Source organism: Monodelphis domestica, chromosome 1, assembly GCF_027887165.1.
Source record: "Monodelphis domestica isolate mMonDom1 chromosome 1, mMonDom1.pri, whole genome shotgun sequence".
Taxonomy (NCBI): domain Eukaryota; kingdom Metazoa; phylum Chordata; class Mammalia; order Didelphimorphia; family Didelphidae; genus Monodelphis; species Monodelphis domestica.
Window position 1 is genome coordinate 426,047,383 of NC_077227.1, and position 26,226 is coordinate 426,073,608.

The 26,226-nt window shown below is 37.4% G+C and overlaps 1 protein-coding gene across 6 annotated transcripts in view; it reads right to left on the reverse strand.

Moving 5' to 3' along the window:
- Positions 1–26,226, reverse strand: part of NR6A1 (nuclear receptor subfamily 6 group A member 1) — a 261,882-nt gene that overhangs the window by 40,575 nt on the left and 195,081 nt on the right. For all 6 annotated transcript variants that reach the window (XM_056812123.1, XM_056812122.1, XM_056812121.1 and 3 more), the window contains 3 exons: positions 18,898–19,140; positions 3,286–3,341; positions 794–948 (listed from right to left, as the gene is read on the reverse strand). In XM_056812123.1, the coding sequence (XP_056668101.1) occupies positions 794–948; positions 3,286–3,341; positions 18,898–19,140 (454 nt within the window). The remainder of the gene's footprint in view (positions 1–793; positions 949–3,285; positions 3,342–18,897; positions 19,141–26,226) is intronic.

The following is a 26,226-nucleotide window of genomic DNA, read 5'->3' on the forward strand; positions in this document are numbered from 1 at the left end:
AGGCCTAGAAACAACAGGTCCTAGGTTCAAATCTGGCCTCAGACACTTCCCAGCTGTGTGACCCTGAGCAAGTCACTTAACCTCCATTACCTAACCCTTACCACTCTTCTGCCTTGGAACCAATACACAGTATTGATTCCAAGATGGAAGGTAAGAGTTTTATAAAAGAAAATAATAATTAAAATAAAGATTGCTAAGGAATTATAAACCTATAACTATGGATAACAAGTAGAAAGACGTAGGATCTTAGAGACAGCCAAACACATAATGTTAAACAGGTCCTTAAAAAACAGAATGTTCGAATACAGACCACTGGAGTTAGAAGGGAGTTTAAAACAAAGACTATTGGAATAAGCGAATGTTATTTATTTCAGTATCTTTATTTTACTGACCATCAGGAAACCTGAGACTCAGGGGATTCAAAGGGGACAAAACCCACCCTGACAGATTTCTGCTCATCATTGAGTGTATCACTTATACTAAATCTGGTCAAAGTATATAAACACAGATTAATGTTTCTTTGTGCTTAATTTACACATACTTCTTGACTCTAAAATATGCTCCTTACTATCATGGATGGCAAGAGAGAACCAAATGGTACTCAGGTTAAGACCCCTTGAGTTATTATCTTATAGGCTCCTTCAGGGTATTACAAATCTGTTAGCTAGAAACTTCTCTCAAAGACATTTTACTTCAAAATAATGTAGGTAAAAAAAGCTTCTAATTTTAGAGGCCATTCCTAAAGAGCTATGGAGGACATAAAAGGAAAGCATACTTCCTTGGAGGATCTCACCTTGAGGACAGTGTAGAAACTGGTGAAGGCTGGTTACTCTCAGAAACTCCATTGCCAGGAGAACTGTGGTCACTGTCTCCATTGGTGCTCCAGTGGTTTGCCTCTTCCTCAAATTCTTGCCCAGACATAATTCTTTCAATCTCTTCCTCTGATATCTATAGTAGGGTATAAGAATCACATGTCATTATGGGGATGCAGCTTATAATTATAGAAACCTAAGATGTCAGAGGTAGAAGGGGTTACAAATGGCACCATAAGGAATGCTAAGACTGGAATACTCAACACAGAATACCTAGAGCTAAAAGAGATCGTACAATATTAGAACTGGAATGGACCTCTGAACATAGAGCATCAGATTCTATCCAGTTCAATGCCATCATCATTTCATGGATCATTAAACTGAGGCTTAGAGAAGTGACATAACTTATTTAAGGTCTCAAAGTTAGTTACTATAAGAAGGAAGACTAGAACCTAAACCTCCCAAGTCCCAGCACAGGGCAAATCTATCCACTGCACTACAGGACTGGGTGACATGAGTGAGGGTCTTGTCCTTATATCGGTTGTTTAGTTGGTTCCTGGGGGTATTTGACACTGCAAGAAATGAAGTCACTTGCTACTTATTTACACAGATTCTTCTTTTATTTTCTGGTCACATGTAGAGAAAGAACAAATAATTTTTCTTAGGGGGCTTAGAAACTATGGGAACAAATTACAAAGCATTTTATAAGCCCCATCCAGACAAATGGTATCATCAATCAGCAGGACATTTACTAGGTCTCCCACTAGCAACAGCTTAAGACAAGGTGATGACAGGATTTATTGGAGACTTTTCAGGGATAGTAGGATCTGTTCCATTTTAGAAGGGACAGCCAAGCCCTGTCGATCAGATCCTGAAGAGATCTGTCAGTTATGTCTGGGTGGTGAAGAGGTTTTTTAATATGTTTATGTACTAAGATGATAACAAACACCTTGGACTTAGTGGGTCCCCATTTGAAAGATATTAGTTTTACAGAATGTAATAAGCTATATTTCTTTTATCATTCAATGTTAACTTTTAGAGGGTCCTTAGAACATGGAACATTAAAGTTGTATGGACATGGCTGAATGTCAGAGATATAAGAAGTCTCAGAACACCCTATGTACTTAGGTGGATTGACACATGTCTGTAAATTCCCATTATTGGGGATGAAGAAGCTGATAGATCTCCTGGGCTTAGTCTTTCTGATCTACAGAGGGCTATGCTAATGGGGTATCCTCACTGAGTTTAGCAATTAATGATCATCCAAGAGCAGGTGGCCAACATGTTACATTAGGAGAGGTGAGACAGCTCAGGTTGGAAATGGAACCCTCTTCAGAGTGGGGTCAGGACTATGAGTGGTCTCTGAACTTTAAAGCTAGATGATAGAGGAAGTTCTAGCCTTTAAAGAAAAAGAAGGAAAGGGAAAGGAAAGGAAGAAGAGAAAAGAGAACATAGAAGGTAAAGAACACCAAATGCTAGATCTGGGATAAGACATACAAAATTAGAGCTAGAAGGAATCTCAGAGGTAATCTGGTCCATCTCCAGTTTATGTTTTAGATGAGGAGATGAATGCCCAGAATGGGGAAGTGCCCTATCCATGTCACATAGCTAGCTAGGTCACACATAGACCCAGTACTCAAACCTAGGTTTCTTGAATCCTGGTCCCAGCTTCATATCAACACATGATTTAAAACCTACATATTAAAAAAGTATCTTAGCCCCTCATAGGTTATTCTATAGAAAGGCTAGAGTTCCTGTCTACAGAGGCAGTATGGTACTGCAATAAGCACCATGGATAAGTCCACAGAAAACTTATGTTTGAATCCTGGTTTTACTATTAATTATTTCTATGACCACGACCAATCATTTAACCTCTATTATAATGCCTCTGATACCTCATTTGTAAAGTGAGGAGGCTGAATTAGTTGATCTCTCTAGGCCCTTTCCAATTCTAAATCCTGTGATTTATGCTCAGGAAAATCCTAACAGAATTTGATCCACACAAAAGCAGTTAATGGTGACAGCTGTCCAGTAGGGGGTAACATTTAAGAATTGTCATCATGCATACACTTTCTACTGCTAGAATTCATTATAACCTGAGGAGATGAATAAAATATACCAGAGCTCAAAGGTTTTCTTTTTATGTTGGCAATCAATGTGATTACATATCCTAGAATAATTGAGTAGCAGTTCTGCTCATTTTTGAAGGGTGAGGCTGCCCATGATAACACACAGATCAGAAGATAAATCTTAAGAGAGACTTAAGAATTGCTAGAAAAATAGCTTTCCACCAAGACCCTGCTGCATTGTCTGTTAAAAATCTTAAGGATGTTTTTGCAGGGCAAAGGCAACTACTATTCCATGGGTCCTGGCATGAGGGGAAACTGGCTCTGGCACCAATGTAGTCACAAGGTTTGGGGGTGAACAGATGGGAAAGATACATACTGCCTGGTAGGTAGGGCATAGTACTAACCTGGACAGGCCCGATGCTTTTGTTCCTGCCCCCTGGCATGCCATCTTCTCTGATTGCTGAAAGGAAACAGATGCCAGAACAGTTAGAAACACATCTCCAGAAATACGGAATAATAACAACAATAGCTCACTTTTCTTTCTATAGTACTTTACTGTTATAAAGCATTTTTCTCACAACAACCTTGTGAGGCCAATAGTTCAAGAAGCTGGAAAGGACTTTAGAAAATATGTTAGAACACAGAACATGCAACAGGAGAGCTAGGAAAGACCTCGAGAAGGAGGCAGCCAGTATTTGGACACAGTGTCATGGAGAGTTGGAAGCACATTTCCAATTTAAATTCCCTTATATTTAGGAAGAAGGAACAGAGGTTCATAGAGAAATACATGAAAATGAAGCAATGGAAGGATTAGAACAAATGAAGCAATTAGGAGGATAAAAATACAGAAAATAGTTTGTTTTTAAAAAACTCTAAACAAAAAAACACTAAGCAGTTTTTAGTTTAAAAGATAAAAAATCCTTTTTTATCATTATATAATAGTTTATTATGTACAGGTTTTTTTTTTTCCCTTGAGGGAAAGGGGGAAGTTGGCAAATGATAGGGATCAGAAAGGTATTTACTGTACATACTACCAGAGTCAAGAGATCTACCTTTGAGTTTTGGAACTGTCAACTTGCTCTCTGTATGACCTTGGGCAAGTCACTTTCTTCCCTATGAACCCCAGCTGCTCTAACCATAAAATGAAGATATTAACTATTGTCTTACATATGGTACAAAAGTGTTCTAAGGACCAGATTAAGAGAAACTAAAGGTATAGAATCATCAAGCATTTATTAAACACTTAATAGGTGCTAGCCAACTAAGCTTAACAATGAGTGTACAAAGACAAACACAGTCCTTAACCTCAAGAAACTTAAATTTTAATATACATAAAACAGCACATTACTGATAAGTACAGAATTGGGGCAGCTAGGTAGCATGGTAGAGTGTCAGGTGGGGGGGGGGCAGGAGGACCTGGGTTCAGATCTGACCTCAAACACTTCCTAGCAAATTACTTTACCTTCATTGTCTAGTCCTTGATGCTCTTCTATTCTAGAATTGATACTAAGACAGATAAGGGTTTTTTTTTTGTTGTTTTTTAAGGATAAATACAGATCCAGTGGAAAGTGGCCTTAGAGAGGAAAGGACTAGCATTTTGGGGGTCTGTGAGAGGTCTCTTTTGGGAAATGACACTAAGTCTTCCAAAAATCCTGTATTCAACAAGGCAGAGATGAGGAGGGAAAGCATTCCCGGCATAGAAGACAGCCAGCACAAAGTCATAGAGACAGAAGGTAAAATATTATATGTGAAGGACAGCAAGTTTACCAGTCTGTATGGCTGTCTGTAGAGTGTGTGAAGGGAAATAATGTATAAAAGGCTGGAAATATGGGAAGGGGCCAAGTTATAAAGATTTTTAAATGTCAAATAGATGAGTTTCCTTTTGACAAGATGTTAATATGGAGCAATTATAGCTTGCTGAATGGGGGAATATATTATTGTAGCTTGGCATAGTGCCTGGCACATAGTAGGTGCTTAATAAATTATTGAATAATTAGTCAGATCTATGCTTTAGGAAACATGACCTATTATCATCATAAAACCAAAGCAAAAATCAGTTTTTGAAAGTGAGAACAAGAAAGATCAAATATTTATTATGTATCTGTTATAATCCCTGATACTAGAGCTAGGGGAGGTTGAGGGGAGACTAGGGGAGATAAAAATATTATTAAAACCTACTACTCTCTAGGAGATTACTGTGCACTAGTGGGGAGAAAATGAATACACAAATAACTAAAATATGATAAAAATAGATTAGATGGCTTCTGGAATCCCTTTGAAGTCAGATGCTGGGACAAATGGATGATGGATACACAGGATGTCCCAAGGACCTACCCTAAAACCTCTCCAGCTTGTTAGGATCTGCTGAACTCTCATTCTATTGACTTCAAGAACTCAAGGCTCTCTCCATTCTACTATGCAGAAAATATTAATAGAGGATACACAAAGAACCACAGTAAAAATAATAGTAAATGCATAAAATATCATCAGAAGAGAGATAACTTCTTACTGAAACCAACCCTGATATTCCAACAAAGCATTTTTCTTTTTTCCTTTTTTGGTGTGATTATCATAGATTTTCCTCTGTCATTATGCTGGAGGCATAATCACTGAAATGTGTTCCAAGGATCAAAGTTATGGAATCTAAGCCAAATGTTTACTGTGTACAAAGCACCATGCTAAGCACTGAGCTGAGCACGTACTTTGATGGGGAGACAATATCCATTGGAAGTTTCAGCTGCAAGTTAGATGGAAAAGCCTTTTGGCCTGTAAGGTAGAAATAAATAGTGAGGCATTCTCTTAAACATCAGTTCCTCTGATAAAATCATATCAGATTCTGACATTTGATGGTGCCAAGGACTTTGTTGGTGAAAAATAACCTAACCTGTGTCTGAACAGGAATTTCTGCTCTAATATTGTGGCTCAGCAGTCATCAACTTGAACACTTCTATTGATAAGGAACTTATTACCTCCTGTTTATACTTTTGGCTGGCTCTGGTTGTTAAGATGTTTTTCCTTCTTTCAAGCCCAAGTCAAACTTTGTGCTACTTCAGTCTTCTGGCACCAAGGAAAACAGCCTGAATCTTTTCCCATGTAACAGGAGTAGCAGAATATAGTAGGAAGGCCCCTGCATTTGTAATGGGCAGACATGTTTTGAGTCCCTACTCTGTCATTTACTAATGCATGTACACGAGTGAATTATTTCATCACTGGGGATTTTGGTTTTCCTTCATCAAAAAAGTGGGAAGAACCACTTTCATCAGGTTTTTGTGGGGAAAGTACTTGGTAAACTCTCACTAAATCTCTTTTCCAGGGTAAAAACTGCTAGGCCTTACTTCCAACCAAGAGAACAAGCAGTTTTGAGGTCACTAAAGGTAATTTCTAAACCCTGCTATTAGACCATTAGTGACAATCCAGTGAGGATACTGAGGCCCACAGGGTTAAATGACTTTTCCAAGGTCCCAGAGTTAGTAAATAGGCAAGTCAAGGCTCAACCTCAGGTTGTTATCATTTACAACTTTTTCCTGGTTCTGTTCACTTCACTTTACATCATTTCACATAAGTTTTTCCAGGATTTTTTGTGATAATCTTGTGTGTCATTTCTTATGGCACAATAGTATTCTATAGAATTGTATACCACAACTTGTTCAGCCATTTGCCAATTGATGGACATCCCTTCAGTTTCCAGTTAGGTATAATTGGGTGTTTGGAGAAGGAAATGGCAAACCACTTGAATATCTTTGCCAAGAAAATCACAAATGTGGTCACAAAGAGCTAGATGCAACTGGAATGGCTGAACAATAACATAATTGTGTATCATAATTACATAAAAATCTGTGTACAGTTTACCCTTTTAAGGCTTAAATCAGGTGCTACCTCCTCAATGGAGTCTTCTTTGAATATGATACATTTTATAGAATCAAAGAATTTTAGAATTGGAAAGGACCTTAACAGTCCCTTCTTATGGCTTTGGAGAGGAAATAGTGAATATTCAAAGAATTATGAGACCCCAGTTCAAATCCTAGCTCTGATACTTATCATCCATGTAACAATAGCCAATTCAGGGAAACGGATCACAAATATAATGGGATTATTCTGAGAAAAGTAACTTGAGACCACTAAAATATAGAAATTTTCTCCTTCCTCAAGTAACTTGTAGTACATTGCCCAAAACTATCCTTTGCTCTAAACTTACTAGAATCATCCTTATGGGTAATTAGAAAATCTTGTATCTTTGAACTACATCTCCCAGCATCCCTTTCCTCTTTCATCCCAACCTTGCATGCTTACGTATTATATATAGTTGGATGTTTTGGCCCGTGCCCACTCTCTCTTTTCCTATATGCATGGCTGGGTGAGCTCTTTCTTTTTTCTCTAGCCTTTTATTTTCCTTTTGGCTTCAAGTTATTATTAATAAATCTTATTAAATATAATACTTGGAGTATTTTTTATATTAATTTTACACTTACACTTATTCTGCATATCTTTTTCTCTATTAAATTATAAATTTCTTCAAAATCAGATCTGTCATATCACTTTTGTAGCTTCAAACAAGTTCAGGACCCTGCATGCTAAAGAAGGTACTTAAATAAATATTTCTTGAAATTAGTTTTTTCCCCTTTTAGATATTGACATAATGTGTTTTTATATCATTTATACTTCCCATTATAATTATCTTTCCACATACTCTCAGAATAAAAAATACAAAACAAAATTTAAAAGCTCCAAGATCTGCAAACTTAAGTAACATAACAAAAAAGTGGACCTGGGAGTCTCAAATTTCTTCTTTTAAAGCCAAGTTTGGTCATTATAACTTTGTAATCTTCAGTTTCAATTGCATATGTTTGTTGTTTTTGCTACTGTTGTTCCTTTTGTTTATATTGTTGTGGGGACCGTGTATACCGTTTCCCAATTCTGCTTATTTTAGATCAGTTTCTAAATCTTTCCATACTTCTATGTATTTATTATATTCTTCATTTCTGACATCACTGTAGTATTAGTATTCCATTACCAAATATAAACCACAATTCGTTAAGTCATTTCCCAATTAGTGGACATCTACTTTGTTTCCAATTTTTTGCTACCACAAAAAGTGGCCCTCTCTCTATATTTTTAGTACATGAGGTCTTTCTTTTTGCCACTGACCTCTTCAGGGTCAATAAGTAACAATGGAATCTCTAGGTCAAAAGGGTATGATCATTTTCAATACTTTCTTTGAATTATTTCAAATTACTTTTGAGAATTACAGGATCATTTTACAGTTCCCCCAATAGTTCTCCCATGTGCCCATATTTTCATGACCTTTCTACGACTGACTATTCCCACTGTTTGTTATCTTTGCCAGTTTTGCTGAACATGAGGTAAAATCTCTCAATTGGCTTGAGTCGAATTTCTTTTATTATAAGTGACTTGGAACATTCTTTCATATAATTGTTAATAGTTTAGAATATTTTTGAGAACTGTTCATATCCTTATTGACTAGGGAAAGCTGAAATGAATTTTAACATGACTTTTTAAACTTTTTAACCAATAAATGAAATGAGTTCAATAATTCTGCTTCTTTAGATTATATATACACCAACAATTTCTTCAATTTCCACACAACCTAACAGTTCCACACCCTGATGAGTGGGGAAGCCCAACCATAATGCTCTTTCTCTCTCATTAGAAATCTAGTTACCTTTTATCTTAATAGCTAACTAAGTAGCTAGTTAATAATTTAATTGCTAAGAATCCTCATTGTGTGAGAGAACTTTCAGAGAAGGAAAAGAGGTTGTTGTTGTTGTTGTTGTTGTTTTTAAGGAGGCAATGGTTCAATGGAAAAATTCCTACTCAGGAGTACCAGACCTGGACTCTGGTGCTATCTCTGTTACCTACCTGAGCCTCAGTTTCCTTATGGGATTAGACTGTTAAGATACCTTAGACATCAAGCCTTCTGTATTCTAAAGGAGTTTTGACACTTTTAACATCTTGTGCTCTAAGGTCTCTTCCAGTATTAATATTCACTGTTCTCAGATCTAATACTCTATATTTCAAGGTTCCTTTCCACTCTAATATCTGATGTATGTTTCAGAGTCCATTCTGCCGTTAGCATTTTGTAGTCTAGGTCTAAGGAATGTTAAATGGTTCGATGCTGTTCTGAATAGATCAGGCCAAAATGCTTGTTACATGTTTAGTCTTGCCTTCTTGGCAATGACCAGGAGATGTCAGTGTTTCTCTCTCAATTGGCTGTGATAAGGCAAATACAGATCACTTTAGTAGCCTTCGACAAAATGCCCACTGCTACCTCTCCACCCAACCACCCACTTTATAAGGAGGGGAGAAAACTTAGCTGACTAGCAAAAGAGGAAAAAAACCCAACTCTTCAAAGTGAAGGTTGGCAGACTGTATAGTAAGTAGCCCCTAAAAACTAATAGTAAGAGATGCTGATAAATGTTTAACAATCAGCTAGAAGGGGTTTTTAGGTTTAATCCGTATTATTAACATTTTTTCCATCACTTTTTAAAATCTAGACAACAAAACAACAAAGCAAGCCCTGATTTGTAGCATTTGCCAATTTATGAGGTGTAAATGCTCACTGAAAATTTAACAAAAGCTGGTTCCAGCTGCTCTAGCACACCCCTACAAAATGGAAGATTCAGGGGCTATACTAAACAGATCACAACTGATATATCTTTAAGAAGGAACCAGGCAGCAAAAGCAGGAAATGGAAACAACTCAGTAGAAACTAAATGGGGAGGTGAGAAAGGGAATGTTGAACAACTGAAACAGTCACACAGTTAGCAGGATGTTAGAAGACAATTGAGGCTTTGGAAAAGCAGCCTGTTATATAGCAAGAACACTAGACTAGGAGATAGGTCCAAGATTCACCTCTAGCACACACCAGTGATATGATTACAGGTATATTATTCTCCATCTGTGGGCCTGCCTCATCTTGACAAAAGCCCTTTACTCACAACAACCCTATGGAGTAGGAAATGTCAATATTGCTATCCCAATCTACAGATGAAGAAACGAATATCCAGAAAGGGTTAAGTGTCTTGCCAAAAAAAGATGTTTTCCTACTTATTACTTTCTCTCTGTGATGATGGGAAAGTCTTTGAGTCTCAAATTCCTCCTCCGTAAATGAGAGGGTTGAAAGAGATTATCCATAATATCATTTCTAGTTTTAAATCCCATGATCCCTTGCTAAGTGGGAGGCACTTCCAGCCTAGTTTTCAGACTCCAAAGAAGTGCAACATAGCTGAAAAAGCATTGGATTTGTCTTTGGAGTTAAAGGACCTAGGTTTGAAACTGATTGAGTGGCCCAATGCAAAGATAGTGAAGGTCTCTAGTAAAATATTGATACTCTAGGGATCTGTAGTTGGCTTTGTGTCACTTCATCCTCTGGGTCTTAGTTTCTTTGTCAAATATAAGAAGAGGATTGAAAATGTATGGGTTTTTAGAGCTTCAAATCCTAAGGTTCTTAAAGTCCAGTGCTAATTCCATTCCAATGCAGTGGTTATCCAAACAAATCCAAAGTCCCCTTTTCAGTCAATAGCCAGTCTTATCAGAAGAGATAGGAGAAAGAACTCATCTTTATGACTTGTAAAAACACTTGATGTCAGTCCTTTGGATAAATCAGTGACCCTGAACAAGAACAATGCATTGCCCAAGACCTTTTATGTCCTAATGTTCTAACTTTCTAGGTGGGTGAAATTAATTGAATATTGAATCTGGAATCAGAAAGACTTGGGTTAAGATCTTGATCAGCATTTACTAGCTGTCACCTGACCTCTTCAAATCTTGATTTTCTAATAAACAAAATTAGAATAAGAGCTATAGTACCTATCTTAAAGGGTAAGGAGGTTTGAAATGGCACAGTATGCATTATATAAATATTAGTTATCCGTATCATTATCAAACCAAAAAGCACCCCATGAAGAACTCTTGTCAAGCATTCAATGATGAGCTTCTGTAAACTATAGGGCATTAGCCTAAGGAATCTGTTATTGGCCCTGAAACCTAAGACCTCTCTGAATTTGTCAAGGAAGCCAAGAAATGAACACTGTGGCAAATTAAAAAACAACAACAACAACAACAAAAAACCCAACAACTCTTATCTTCTGTCTTAGAATCAACTGTATTGGTTCCAAGAAGGAAGAGCAGTAAAGGCTAGGCAATGGGGGTTAAGTGGCTTGCCCAGGGTGACACCACTAGGAAGTATCTGTGGCCACAGTTGAACCCAGGGCCTACTGTCTTTAGGGCTGGCTCTCAATCCACTGAGCGACCTAACTGCCCATAGCAAATTTTAATAGGAACCACATTGCTAATGTAATTATCTCTCCCTCTCAGCACTTTTCTCTACAATATCACATCTTAGAGAGGTTGACACATAATGTACTAGAGTTTTGGACTTAGTTAGGGTCAGGAGACCCAGTTCCAATCTGATTTCTGATACTAGGCTATGTGACAAGCTGATTAAAAAAAAAAAGTTTCTTTGAACAAAATATTCCTAGATTTCATTATGGCTTCTGACATAATCTCTCATGTTATTCTTATGGACATGAGGGAGAAACATAGGTTAGATGACAATACTATTAAGTTGACTTACCAGACACAAAGAAGAATCATGAATGGGTTGATATTAAACTGAAATGAGGTCTTTAGTGATGTCCCGACCTAGGAGCTCTCCTTTGCTCTGGACTAGTTAACGTTTTTGTCATTTATCAGGGATAAATATGTAGATTGCATAGCTGTCAATATTACAGATATGAAATTGGGAGGGATAGCCAACATTTAGAGAACAGAAGCAGGTTTCTTCCTTTTCCCCAGCCACCAAAAAAAAAAATCCTAAAAGTTGGAATTATATAGGAGACAAAGCTAAGGAAAAATTCCTATATAAAAAAGATTTTGAGCATTTTGTGAACTGTAAATAGAATAGCAGTTGGAAGCTAAAAGAAGTTAATGTTCCCTTGGGCCTCCTCCTAAATGCCGGATATGATAAGTCAGTGCAGTCTACCATGGTCAGACCACCCCTGCAGAATTAAATTCTCCACATCACATCTTTCAGTGGCTAGCATAGTGTCTTGCCTCACACATATATGCTCTTAATAAACATTTGTTGGATTATTGGAAAAGTACACCTCAAATTTTCTTAACAGGAAGGCCCATCACATAAACATTTGTACCCAGCTAGAGCCATGATTGTAAATTCCTTGAGAACAGGAACTTTTCTTTGATTCCCCCCTAGAAAAACACCATGCATTTGGTGGGTACTCCATGATACTTGCTGAACTGAGTTGAATTGGTCATAACATTAGAGGACAGAATTATATTTCTGAAAGGAGTCTTGGAATACAATGTTAAAACTAGAAGGGTTTTCAGAGCACAGAAGATTAAGACTACAGAGCAGGAAGGATATTGCTACTCCAAAGCCAACAATGCATATTTTCTAACTTTAAGATTGCTTCTTTCTCCACAGCAACCCTGTGAGTTATATGGAATCAGTATATTTAGTCCCAATTTACAAATGAGGAAGTTGAGGCCCAGAGAAATAAAAGGATTTGCCCATCAGTCACAAAGATCCTACCAAACAGAGCCAGGATATGAATCCACATCTCCCAACTCTAATTCTAATACTCTTTGTACTACATCAGGCTGTCCTTATGCTTATAAAATATAATATACAGAATATTCACATAGGAAATGACCTTAAAATTGAGTGTTAGAACATAAAGCCAAAAAATTAGCTTAGATTAGAATTAGTAGATTAGTAGTGGATCAGGGTGGCTACATAGTACAGTGGACAGAGGGCTAAGCTTAGAGTCGGGAGAATCTGTCAAATCAGACACTTCCTAACTGTGTGACTGTAGGCAAATCATTTAACCTCCTTCTTGTCATAGCGTTGCTACTAAGGCAGAAAGTAAGGGTTTAACTAAAGTACATTTATAGACTCTTACAATCTTTGGCTTAACCAGGCCTGGCATGAATCAGGCACTATCATTCTTATCCTGGGTTTGTTTCTATAATGGTGTTACATTAAACCAGTGACAATGAAAATAGCATTACTAGATTCCATAGACTGTCTAAGCCCTTTTAGGCTTGTTGTTTAGATGTCTTTAGCAAAAAGGAAAAAAAAATGGTAAGAGCCTGCTAACTAGTCTGAGAAAAGCAAACATTCTCAACATAAGAATGTTAGTAAAGTCAAGGAGAGAGGAAGGATAGAAAAAAGGGGGCCTTCAATAACATGACTGAGAACAGCAGTCAAATACAAGCATTTGAAAGAGTTCTTCCATTCATTCCCCCCCAAAGCAACCAATTAGTAAACATTTATTAAGTACCAACTTATGTGTGCCAGCAACTATATAGAAGTGAAGGAACGAAAGACAAAAGACAATCCCTGGTCTCAAGAAGCTTATATTCTAACAGGAGAGACAATCTTATACATGCAACCTACACATCTCTCACATTCATCCCCTCCTCTCAACTCAAACGGTCAGTCTCCTAGTTCAGAACCTCATGATCTCTGTCCTGGTCTACTATAAAAGCTTAAGTAGTAGGCTTGCTTCTAGCCTCTTTCCTCCTTATTCTGTTCTTCCCATGAACCACCAATATAAACTGAATTCACATTTCTAATCATGCCACTCATATTCAAAAGCTTTCCTGACTCCCACTAGATCAAGACCACACTACTAACCCTATTGTTTAAGGCTTTCTACAATCTTTTATCACCTTTATGCTCCTCCCCAAATGAATAGTTCTTTGTCCCCGGAGGAACCTCTGCATTTTGCCACAAGTCCCAGGTTATATTTATCAGATGCCTACTGATGATTTGAGGTCCCATTCAAAGGCCACTTTGGCCAAGAGGACCTCTTTGATCCTCTCCCCAGCCAAAGCCAGAAGAGATCTCTTCCTTTTCGTGCATTCACATAGCTTGATGTCTTTCCCTAACTGCATTGATCACCCCTGGGCTTGTGAACAGTAACTGCCTGGGCACTGGTCTTTCTACCCTACTAGGCTAGGAGTTCCCTTGGGGGTGAAAGAGGAAGAAGAAGGGAAAGGACATGTCTTATGACTCTCAACGGTCCTTTATAATTTACAAGGTGTGGTTATAGATCTGATTTTAATGGATTCCCCACAACAGCTCTGTGAGTTATTCTGTACAGCAGCCATGATTTCAATTCAACAAATATTTAATTATTGCCTACCATATGCAAGGGACTGTGCATAAGGCCCTTGGGATACAGTGACAAAACCAAAATAGACTCTGAATGCTAAGTTTACTTGTGGCCCTGGAGGGAAGGGGAAAAGGGAGTGATAAAAGGTACACAAAGAAATACATATAAGGTAATTTGAGGAAAAAATGCTTCAAATCACTACTGATTAGACATGCAAATTAAAACAAGTCTGAAATGCCACCTTACACCTATCAGACTGGCTAATATGAAAAAAAAAGGAAAATGATAAATGTTGGAGGGGATGTGGGAAAATTAGGACACTAATACATTGTTTGTGGAGCTGTGAAATAATAAGACTCTGAAAAACAATATGGAACCATGCCCCAAAAGGATCTACTTGAACAAAAATACTTTTAGTAGTTCTTTTTTGTAGTGGCAAAAAATTGGAAATGGATAGAATAACCATAAAAAATGATGAACAGGATGAGCTCAGAAAAACCTGGAAAGACTTATATGAACTGATGCAAAATGAAGTGAGCAGAACCAAAAAAAACACTGTTTAGAATAACAGATATATCGTAAAATGATCAACCATGAAGGATAAACTATCATCAGCATAGCAGGCTCCAAGATAAACCCAAGGGACTCATAATGAAAAATACTATCCATAGGCCCAGAAGCAACTGTTGGAGTCTGAATGCAGATCAAAGCATTCCACTTTTGACTTTATTTCCTTCATGAGTTTTTTTTTATTGTACTTGTGATTTGTGTTTTCTTTTGGGGTATGAGGAATATGAAAATATGTTTTGCATGACAGCACTGGTATAACCTATGTCAGACTATTTACTGCCTCAAGGGGTGGGTGGGAAGGAGAAAATCTGAGCCACAAAACGTCAAATGACAATTGCCAAAATTTGCTTCTATATGTAATTAAAAAAACTTTTTTTCAGTTAAAAAAAAAGTAAATTGAGGAGGAGTCAGCACTAACAACTAAAGGATCACTGAAGCCACCAGAGAAAAAGTAGCATCTGAATGAAACCTTGAAGGAAGGTGAAGACAGCACAGAAGGACTCTTTTCCAAGGATGTGGAATAGTTTGTACAAAGTCAGGAAAAAAAAGGTCAAGTTAGGGAGAAAAGAGGAAAGATGGGAAACTGGGTTGGAGCCAGATTGCAAAGTTCTTTAAAATACCAAGACAAGAGGTTTGCAATATATCCTAGAGGCATTAGGAAACCATGGGAGATTTTTGAACTGGGTGGTGGTGATAAGATGAGACCTGTGCCTTAGATTTGTGGAGGAGGGGGCAGCTGTACAGAAAAGGGAGATTGGCCAAGGATACGGACTATGAGGCAATTACATGCTTTAGGGAGAAGTGATTATGGCTAGGACTTGGGTAATAAATATAGGAGTTTTTTAAAAAAGAGAAGAATTGGGAAATATGTAGTAGAGCTTGAATGAACAAGATTTGGCAACTGAAGGATGATGAGGGGGAAAATGGAAGCCCAGAGAGGTTAAATGACTTACCTAGTCTCTTGGGCAGCAAGTAGCTGATGCAGGATTTGAATCAAGGTCTTCTGGCTCTAAATTCAATGTGTGCTCTTTCTACCACACCACATTGCCTGTATAAATGTCGTTATTCCTCTGCCTATGGGGCCCTTGAGAGAGAACTGTGTCTCTTATTAGATTTTTGATTTGAATTTCCCAAGCTCAGTCCCTTACAGATAGAGGACACTTCAGAAATGTTTGTTGAGGGAACTGTTGGCTATCTAATGAGTTCCCATGTAATGAAACTTAGTACAGACTGATAAAACTGAGAATATCACACCTGAAAGGGAATTTAAAACACAGAATGTTAAGAGTTAGAAGGGACCTCAGAACAGGAGATGTTAAGAGATGGGAGGGTCTTTAGAACATAAAGCATTAAGACTAACTCAAAGGACTCTTAAAACATGAACTAATATATAAAGAAGAGGCTTTAGAAAGCATTTGGACAAAGATCAACATATTTAGTAAAAGGAAGGACACACTAGAAGATAACCATAGACCTCTTAGATGTAAAGAATTAGATGAGTAGCTTAGGAATTCCAACTAAGTATCTGGGGCATTTTCTTTCTCTCCCTCCATACTAACCAGAGCAACTGATGAGTATGTAAACTTTAGTAAAAGTGAAAAAGGAAACAATGGAAATGCTTACTTGACACAATTCTGATTAACAAAGAGTTAGCTTAATAGAAAAAACATGGAAACACATGTTCATCTTATTGAGTCTGCTAGGAAAGAAGAGAATTGTACATGTATACCTTAATTGAGGGAGATCTCAAAAATTCTGAAGCAAAAGCAAAGGAAGCTGGCTCAAGAGGTGGCTCTCAAAATAAAATTCTAAGGACTTAGCAGAAATTCTTCCAATCAGAAGGAAAAATGGGCACTACCCAAAAAGACTTAAAAAGGGTAGATGCACAGGTAGCTCATTAAATTCAGATTTCAAAAAGGCTTGCACAGAATATAGAAATGAATAAAAATAATTGGACAGAGGAATAGCAAGGTCCTAGAAAGGATGTATCTGCAAGGGGCAGAGAGGTAGCACAGTGAATAGAGAGCAAGGTCTAGAATCAAGAGGAATTGGATTCAAATTTGAATTCAGATACTTCTGAGCTGTGTGATCCAGGGCAAGTCACTTAATCCTAATTGCCTATCCCTTAGAATTGATACTAAGACTACAGACACTAAGGGTTTAAAGAATAAAGAAGGTAGCTGTAGCACAAAATTAGCTGAGGCTAGCAAGTAACTCTAAGGACCACAGAAAGAAATTTGGAATGAAGGACAAGAAAAGGGTCACAGGAAGGAGAATACTGCTATTCAGGGTAGACAAGCTGATAATGGAGAAAACTAAGAAGACTACACTAGTCAACTTTTTATTTTGCTTTTAATCTTCGGACTGGAAAGGACAAATCAAAAATTATTCACAGGGAGTAGAAAGCCAAGATAAGTGAGGAAAGGGTCTGACAGTACCTAATAGTTCTAGATGAGTTTCAAGTCAGCAGTTCTATAAAACATTAGAGAGGATGTAATTTCTGAGCTGCTACTATCAGTTTCTGAAGGAAAGGAAAGAGAAGAGGAAATGATAAAGAAATGGAGAAAGGCAAATGTCCCAATTTAAAAAAAAAAAGGGTAAAATCTATAAACTAGAGTTCTATTTCTTGACATAAATCCCAGAACACATTAAGATGATTTTTGAACACTTGGAAAGGGAATAGTGATCATTAAAAGCTTGCCTAGCAGGTAATATCAAATTAAGTTCCTTTTCTTACAGAGTAGACTGGTATATAAAATGAATGCTATAGAAAAGCACATGATAAAGTTTTATATGTGCTTCGTATGTTTAAAATGGGAGATAAGATAGCATGGATTCAAGTTCTAGTTTTGACATATACTGACTATGTGATTTTGGGCAAATCACTAAATACTAGCTAGCGCTTTAAGACCATAAGTTGCATAATAGCTGCTGATTTCCACTAATAAAGGCAGGTGCCTCACTGGGAGGAAGGAAGGGAGAGGAAAAAGGAGGGAGGGAGGGAGGGGGAGAGGGAGAGGGAGGGGGAGAGGGAGAGGGAGGGGGAGAGGGAGAGAGAGAGAGAGAGAGAGAGAGAGAGAGAGAGAGAGAGAGAGAGAGAGAGAGAGAGAGAGAGAGAGAGAGAGAGAGAGAGAGACAGAGAGAGAGACAGAGACAGAGAGACAGAGACAGAGACAGAGAGACAGAGACAGACAGACACACATACATACACACACACACACAGAGAACTAGATGCAAAATGTAGTAAATATAGTATTTATTTATATAAATATAGTAAATATAGTAAAATATAATAAAATAATGACATGGTATCAACATGTAAGAATTGTGGGTATCCTAGAGATCTAAACTTGTCTTTGAATGATCAACATTTTAATCAGTGACATGTGTGAAGGTATAGTTGGTATACTTGTCAAGTTTTCAAATGACAGGAGATCTGGAGAGTTATTCATCATGAGGTGGATAAAAGTCAGAATCCCAAGAGATTTTTATAGCTAGTATTATAGGCCAAATCAATAAAAGTCAATGAGGATAAATGTAAAAAGTATGATACAAGTTCAAAATCAATTTTGCAAACGCAAGATGGCTATAAAGCAGTTCCTATGAAAAAGATCAGGGATTTTAGTGGACTACAATCTCAATGTGAATGAATAGTATGGCCAAAATAGTGAATGTTTTCTTAGTCTGCATTAAAAGAAGGAATAATAAGAGAGCAATAGTGTCAGGCTACTCTGCCTTGTTCAGACCACACAGAGAATACAATGTTCAGTTCTGGGAATCATATTTTAGGAAAGACACAAGACAAACTTGACCATAAGTTGGTAGCCAAGATGATGGTAAGATCAGAAAACATGGACTATGAAGATCAGTTAAAGGATATGAAGAGAAACCCTAGAAAGATAATCCAGATATTGCCTTTAAGTGTATGACAGGTTGTGAAACAGGAGGATTATATTTGTTCTGCATGGTCTGAGAGTTCAGAACTGAAAAGAACCATTACAAAGCTAGCAGTAGGAAAACTTTGCTAACAATTAGTGCAATATCAAAATTGGAATGAGCTTTCCCAAGAGGTAATAGGTTTCTCCTCACCTGAGGTTTTCAAGAAAAGGCTATAAAACTGTGTGTTGGGAATATTGTTGAAGATGCTTGGTCAAGGATAAAATTTGTGCTAGATGCAAAGATCTTATCCAGTTCTTAAATTCCAAAACTAGAACATAGATCATGAGAACACAGGGACATTGAAAAGAATTGGAGTGGAGAGATGCGTGTCCAGAGAGTTTCTCTTACCTTTCCTGTTCATCCCCATCTGTAGGCACTTGAGCAGGCGACAATATTGACATCGATTCCGCTGTTTCCGGGACATGACACAATTCTTGTCACGACTGCATCTGTATACCCGCTTGTTGCAAATGCTCCTCTTGAAAAACCCTTTGCAACCTTCACAGGAAATGATACCATAGTGCAACCCTGTAGCTCTGTCTCCACAGATAAGGCAGGTTCGTTGTTCAGCTCGATCATCTGGAACAGAAACTGTAAAAAGTTCTTGTTAGAAAATAAAGAAATGCCTGAGGCTGGTATAAACCCTGGGAAACTCAGAAAATATAAGGGGTAACCCTATGGGAAAATGTAAAGAAGACCCAGTTCAAGTCACAGAACGTCAGAACTGTGAGCATTGTTTATCTGGGATATAGTAGTTTAGTGTCTAAAGGTAGCTTTAAAATAAAATTTGACAGGTGCTTACGTGAAGATGTATATTTATGGCACTGTATTTCAGGATAGGAAACATGAAGAGAGAAAACCCAAGGAATTTGTTCTCAAAAAAGCCTAGGGATGAGACATACATTCAGCCTTTATTTACACCTTAGGAGAGATAGTTTAGTGAGGTGTTATATGTGTTGCACCAGTTTCAAACCAGTAGGACCTGAGTTCAATTCCTGTTCCTAATATACACAGTCTTATGTCACTTCCCATGACCCTGGGGAAGTCACACAGACTCTGAGTACAGAGTTGCCACCTTTTTCCTTATATCAGTGAAATAATAAGCCCAGTACTTCTCCCTGTCATTAATAACACTTCGCCTCCCTTTTAATAACTATTAATCCAAATTTTTTTCTCCTCTCACCAACAGTTCACTAATTATATTCAGAACAAATGACTTTTATTAAGAAGGCTGAAGATAGAATGTCATTAGTTCCTCTAACCTAGTTTTAAAAATGCCTCAGAAGTAGCATCTTCCCCTTACTCTTCATGTTCTTCTGAAGACATCACTACTATATATTAAGGCTAATCTCTCCATCTCTGCCCTTGGTTCAATTCACTTAGCTCCTTAAAGTCCTGAAATGATTATTAGGATGGCTTCAGAAAAACCTGATAAAATTTAATATGATCTGATACAAAGTGAACTGAGCGAAACCAACATTACTGACTTTAACCACAATAAAAGAACTACATTAATAGCAACATTTTCCATTACTCTTTTTTTTTAATCCACTGTGAAAGACAGCTATTCTGATCAATATGGACTGATGATAAAAAATGCTATCTACCTCCAGAGAAGGAACTCGTGAAGTTTGAGTAAAGATTGAAGCATATTTTTCATAATTTCACATGACTAATCAATATCACATTTCTTACCTTCTCAATGGACGGGGGAAGTGTGGGAGGGAGGTAAAGAATTTGGAACTCCTTTTTTTTTAAAGTTGTCAAAAATAAACAATTATAAAGTCCTTACTCCTTTAGTCATACCATCCTTCTCATAATTATCTTCTTTCTTATACATCTTCAAGCTCTCCTATGGAACTGGTTCCTTCTCATTTGCTTATGAACATGCTCCTTTAAATCTTGTTGGCTTCATGGATCCACTACTAAACTACATCCAATACGCCTCTACTACATCAATTCCTACCTTCTCCTCAACCCTGCTCCTACCATTATTATTTTATGGTCCCTGAAGTCTTTCTAGTCAGAACCAATGTTCTTCTTTTTTCTTCTCCAATTTTTCTCCTCCTTGACTTCCAGTCAACTTCTGACCATCTCACTGTATATGCACTCCTCCCTCAGTTTCAGGGGCATTGCGCTCCTTATATCTATTACCATTCCCTCTTTAAAATTTTTTTAATCTTTATAATATGAGTGAAATAAGCAGGGACAAGTAATACCATTCATATTTTACAGAGAGAAATACCGAGTCACAAGGTAAAAAAAAATTGTCCAAAGATGCCCTTAAGGAAATGGAAGACTATATTCAGAGCCTCCTAAGTTTTGGATTTATATTCTGCTCATTATTTTTAGATCCTAGAGACTATTAACCACTCCACCTATCTCCTTTATTGGTTTATTCTCATTTGCTGGTATTCTCTTCTTTCTGCACCATCCTGATTATAATTCATTAATTCCTGGGGCTTTTACTTTTGCTTCTATTTTTTGTAGATAACTCCCCAAACTTTATCTATGGTACTGACCTTTTGACTCAAGACCTGCATTTTCACCTTCCTTAAGGATATTACAACTTGGATATCTTACTGACATAAAACAGTTGAAACTGAGTTCATTGTCTTTTCCCTAAGTCTTGTTCTGACTTGACTTTCTGTGGCACCAGAGGAAAGTGTTACAGGTAAAATCTGTAGGATATTACTCAGGCAGTGGATGAAGTGAAGAATAGATTGGCAGAGCAAAGCCTGAAGACAAGGAGATTAGTAAGAAAGACATTATTATAGCATAGACAATAAGGGTTTGAACTACTACAACTTGACTAGTTGGAACAGAGAGGAGATATTTTAGCATCAGAATAGAAAGATTAGATGAGAGGGGTGAAAGAGGAAAAAAAGTTAAAGATGACTATATGATTACATGACTAGGTGACCCTCAAAAGAAATTAAAGAAGTAGAGGAATTTATTTTTTTTTTATTTAGAATATTTTCCCATGGTTACATAATTCATGATTCCACACCACACACCCCCTCCTGGAGTTGACAAGCAGTTCCACTGGGTTATATGTGTATCATCATTCAAAGCCTATTTCCATGTTATTCTTATTTACAGTAGAGTGATCTTTTAACATAAAGCCCTAATCATATCCATATTGAGCTATATGATGGATCATATGTTTTTCTGCATTGGTTCCCATAGTTCTTTCTCTGGATGTGGATAGTGTTTTTTCTCACAAGTTAAGAGGAATTTATTTTTGAAATTTACATAAAATTGAAGGGCCTGTGAACCTGCAGAAAAAAATATCCAGAAAAGAGCTAGAAATGCAGGACTGAGAGTCAGGAGAAAGGTTAGCAGATCTGTAAGGGAATTATCCTTAATGAAATGGCTATTAGTATACTACACCACCGTAACCGGGTCCTCACTCCTGCAAGGCAATTCTTCTACACTTCCTTTACAAAATGTACAATCTTACTTTCCACAGTGGCTCTTCCAAACCTTTTCATCTTCCTTCAAACCTTCTATGGCTCCCCTTCCTCATACTCTCTCAGCTAAGAACTTTGCTTCATATTTTACAGAAAAAGTTGAGGCCATTCACTAAAAACTCTCTCTTCTTCAACACACATCATTCACTGCCACTATCACCAACTTCACCTCTCAGATAAAGAGGTGGCTCTACTCCTTCCAAAACAAACTTCTATCTTCCCATCTACTCCAAAAGACTGGCTCCTCTGTCATCCCCACTATCATTTATTTTCCATCTGTGTTTCCAAATGTGTTACATTTCCTGTGTACTAGCCCCTTCCCCCATCCCTTGAACCATGTCCATGTCTCCCCATCCTCAAAAAACCTTCACTTGGTCCTTTCATTCTATTTATCGTCCTATAGCATTACTATGTTTTGTGACAAAACTCTTAAACCACTACTTTCTCTACTCTTCTTAAACCCCTACAATTTAGCTCCCAAATCTCATCCATGCCCCCTCAAAATGATTTCTTAATTGTCAGTTTTTTAATAACCCTTATCTTCTGTCTCAAATCAATATTTTGTATTGGTTCCAAGGCAGAGGAATGGTAAGGGCTAGGCAAAGGGGATCAAGTGACTTTCCCAGGATCCCACAGCTAGGAAGTGTCTGAGGCCACATTTGAACCCAGAAACTAACATCACTGAGCCTGACTCTCAATCCACTGAGCCACCCAACTGCATCCTTAATTGTCGAATTTGATGGATTTTTTTCTCAGTCTTTCTTCTTCTTCTTCTTCTTGAATTCTCTGAAGCCTATGACACTGTTGATCCATTAATATACATGCCTACTAGTCCCAGGCATTCTGCTAAAAGAGGAAAAAGATAGTTCCTTCCTTGGCTGGATTCTCCTCCAGATCATGCCTTCTGATCACAGATGTCCCACAAGATTCTAGAAGTCCTGGTTCCCCTTGTCTTTTCTGTCTATACTACTTTAATTAGTGATCTTATCAGGTGCTTCGGATTTAATCATCATTTCTTTGCTGATGATTCTCAATTCTACCTATCCTGCCTTATTACCTTTCTGCTAACTTCCAGGCTCACATCTTCAGTGTCCTTTTGGACATCTTGAACTGGATATACAGTATACATCTTAAACTCAACATGTCTAAAACTGAACTCATTATCTTTCCCCTGTATCTAAACTTCTTATCTAAACTTCCCACCATCTTCCATCCAGGCACCTAAACTTACAATCTAGGTGTCATCCATGACTCCTTACTATTTCTCACTCCCCATCCCCATATCCAATCTGTTGCCAAGGCTTATTGATTTCACCTTTTAAACACTTGTCAAATATGGTACCTTTTCTCCTCAGATACTGCAAACAACCTAGTACAGATCCTTCATTACTCCATGACTGAACTATAGCAATAGTTTACTTGAGCATCAGCCTGTCCCAAATCTCTTCACACCCCAGCCTATCCTCCATTTTAGCCACAAAATGATTACCTAAAGTACAGGTCTGACCATGTTGCCTTTACATACAATAAACTCTTGAGGCTCTATATCAGCTGGATAAAATACAAAATCCTTTTTAACATTCAAAGTCCTTTATAACAGAGTTGCCTCTCACCTCTCTTATACCTTACATCCTCCCACATATTCTTCAATTCAATAAAACCTTCCTCCTTTCTGTTTCCTGGCCCTGGGCATTTTCTCTGCCTGTTCCCTATACTAGGAATATTTTCCCTCTTCAGCTCCATCCTGGCTTCCCTAGCTTTCTAAAAACTAAAAACCCATCTTTTAAAGAAAGCCTTCCCCTAATAGCTGACTTGTACCCACCCTTCTTGCTATCTTCTCCTTCACCCCTATCTCTTATGAAGAGGTAATTTGTCTCCTGGCTAAGGCAAACCCCTCCACATGCATCCTTGATCCCATCCTATCTTCTCAAGTAGACTGTCCATTAGTTTATATGCCTCTTTCTAATCATTATCATCTCAATCTCTCCCTATGCACCGACTCCTTCCCTGCTGCCTATAAACATTCCCTTGTGTCTTCCATTCTTAAAAACCCCAACTTGATCCTACCAGCACAGCTAGTTTCTGTACCATATCTATCTTCCCCAAATCATCTAAACTCCTCTAACAAACTGGATATACTTGCTGCCTCTACTTTTTCTCCTCTCACTTGAATGTAAATACTCTGCAGTATGACTTCCAATCTCATCATTCAAATGAACCTACTTTTGCAAATCATCAGTGATATCCTAATTGCCAAAATAGAATTTTTTCCCCCTTAATCATTGTCCTTCTTGCTCTCTCTGAAATCTTTGCCAATGATGATCATTTTCTATTGGACATACTCTTTTCTTTTGAATTCCATGACACTGTGCTTACTGTTGATTTCTCTACCTGTCTGATCCTTTTGTGAATTGTCCTCAAAGCTCTACCCTGAGCCATCTTTTAGTCTCCCTCTGCTTGTTGACCTCATCCACTACTGTGGGTGTAATCATCATCTTTGTAAAAGATTTCCCATTCTATATATCTAGTCCTAGTCTGATTGAACTCCAACATCAATTTACCCACTGCCTTTTGGATATCTCAAATTGGATCCCCTAAAGGTATCTCAAATGAAACCCAAAGAAAATCTAACTCATTATATTCATTCACCTGTTCCAACTTTTCTTTCCTCCCTTTTAGACTTTCCTGTTTCTTTTTTCTTATTTTTGAAAATTCAGGTTTGCTTTTATATTCAGGTCCAAATTCTCTCTCTCAAAGTAAAACACATTATAAATATATAAAGATATGCTAAACAGATTTCCACCTTAGCCATTTCTGGGTGGGTGGGGGGGGACAGAGATAATGCTGAATCAAAGAATATGCACGGTTTAATAACTTTTTGGATATAGTTCCAAATTGCCCTCTAAAATGATTGAATTAGTTCATACTTTCACCAATCTGTACTTGGATTTGCACTCTAAGCCCATCATTTCTCTACATAGACATGAATAGCACATTTCATCTTGAGTTCTTTGGAATTATGATTGGTCATTGTGCTGATAAGTTACTATATCTTTCAGAGTTGATTATCATTATAATATTGCTATTACTGCATCAATTGTTCTGCTGATTACACTCACCTCAATCTTCATCAGTTCATATAAGTCTTTCCAAGTTTTTTGGAAACTATTCCCTTAAACATTCTTACAGCACAATAGTATTCTACATTCACTGACCATAACTTGTTCAGCCATTCCCCAATTAATGGATATACTTCCATTTCCCCCAACTTTTTGCTGTCACAAAAAGAGCTGCCATAAACATTTTTTTGTAAATATGGGTCCTTTTCCTTTCTTTCATTTCTTTGGGTCATAGATCTAGTAGCAGAATTGCTGGATCAAATTTGGCAGTTTTCTGGATATTGTTCCAAATTGCTTGCCAGATCAGTTAGCCTAGTTCACAGCCCTATTGACAGTGCATTAGTATACCTTTCCTAACACCCCCTACAGTATTTGTCATTTTCCTTTTTTGTCATTTTAGCCAATCTCATGGATATAAAGAGGTACCCCAGAGTTGTTTTATGTTCATTTTTGTAATTAGAAGTGAATTTGAATATTTTTCACATGAATGTTGATAGCTTTGATTTATTTCTCTGAAAACTGCCAGTCCACATACAAATTTGGTTATAACTGCTGTGGCTGACCTTTCCCTGCTACCTCCCAGCCTACCTAGCTACTCTCCAGATTTTTCATGGATATGATTTCCCTCCATTCTCCATACAACATTAGCATCAGAAATAAAGGCTTGATTAAAAATAAACACCATTTAGTGCAGAACTATTAAGTACCCACACAATTTCCCACGCCTGATTCATGGATTTCTTTTCAACTGCAGTTAATGAAGAACAGAACTAAGATCAAAAATCACATAGACATACTTCTTTTTATGTAGTATGTGGATATTGTAATACCTTCTATCTTTTACCTCAAACATACTCATTTAAACATTATGCTTCATATCTGGCATCAATAAAAGTCATGTCTTAGAAGACTAAGAAATACCAAGTAGTAGACCAGGAAATATGACATTCAGAACCACTGGACAGAACGCAATAACCAGGCCAATTCTGCAAGCCCAATTTTTGTCAAATTTTAGGAAAGATAATGCCAAGTTACTTCTTCTCTAGGTGTCAGTTTTCTTATTTGTAAAATGAATGAATCAGAGT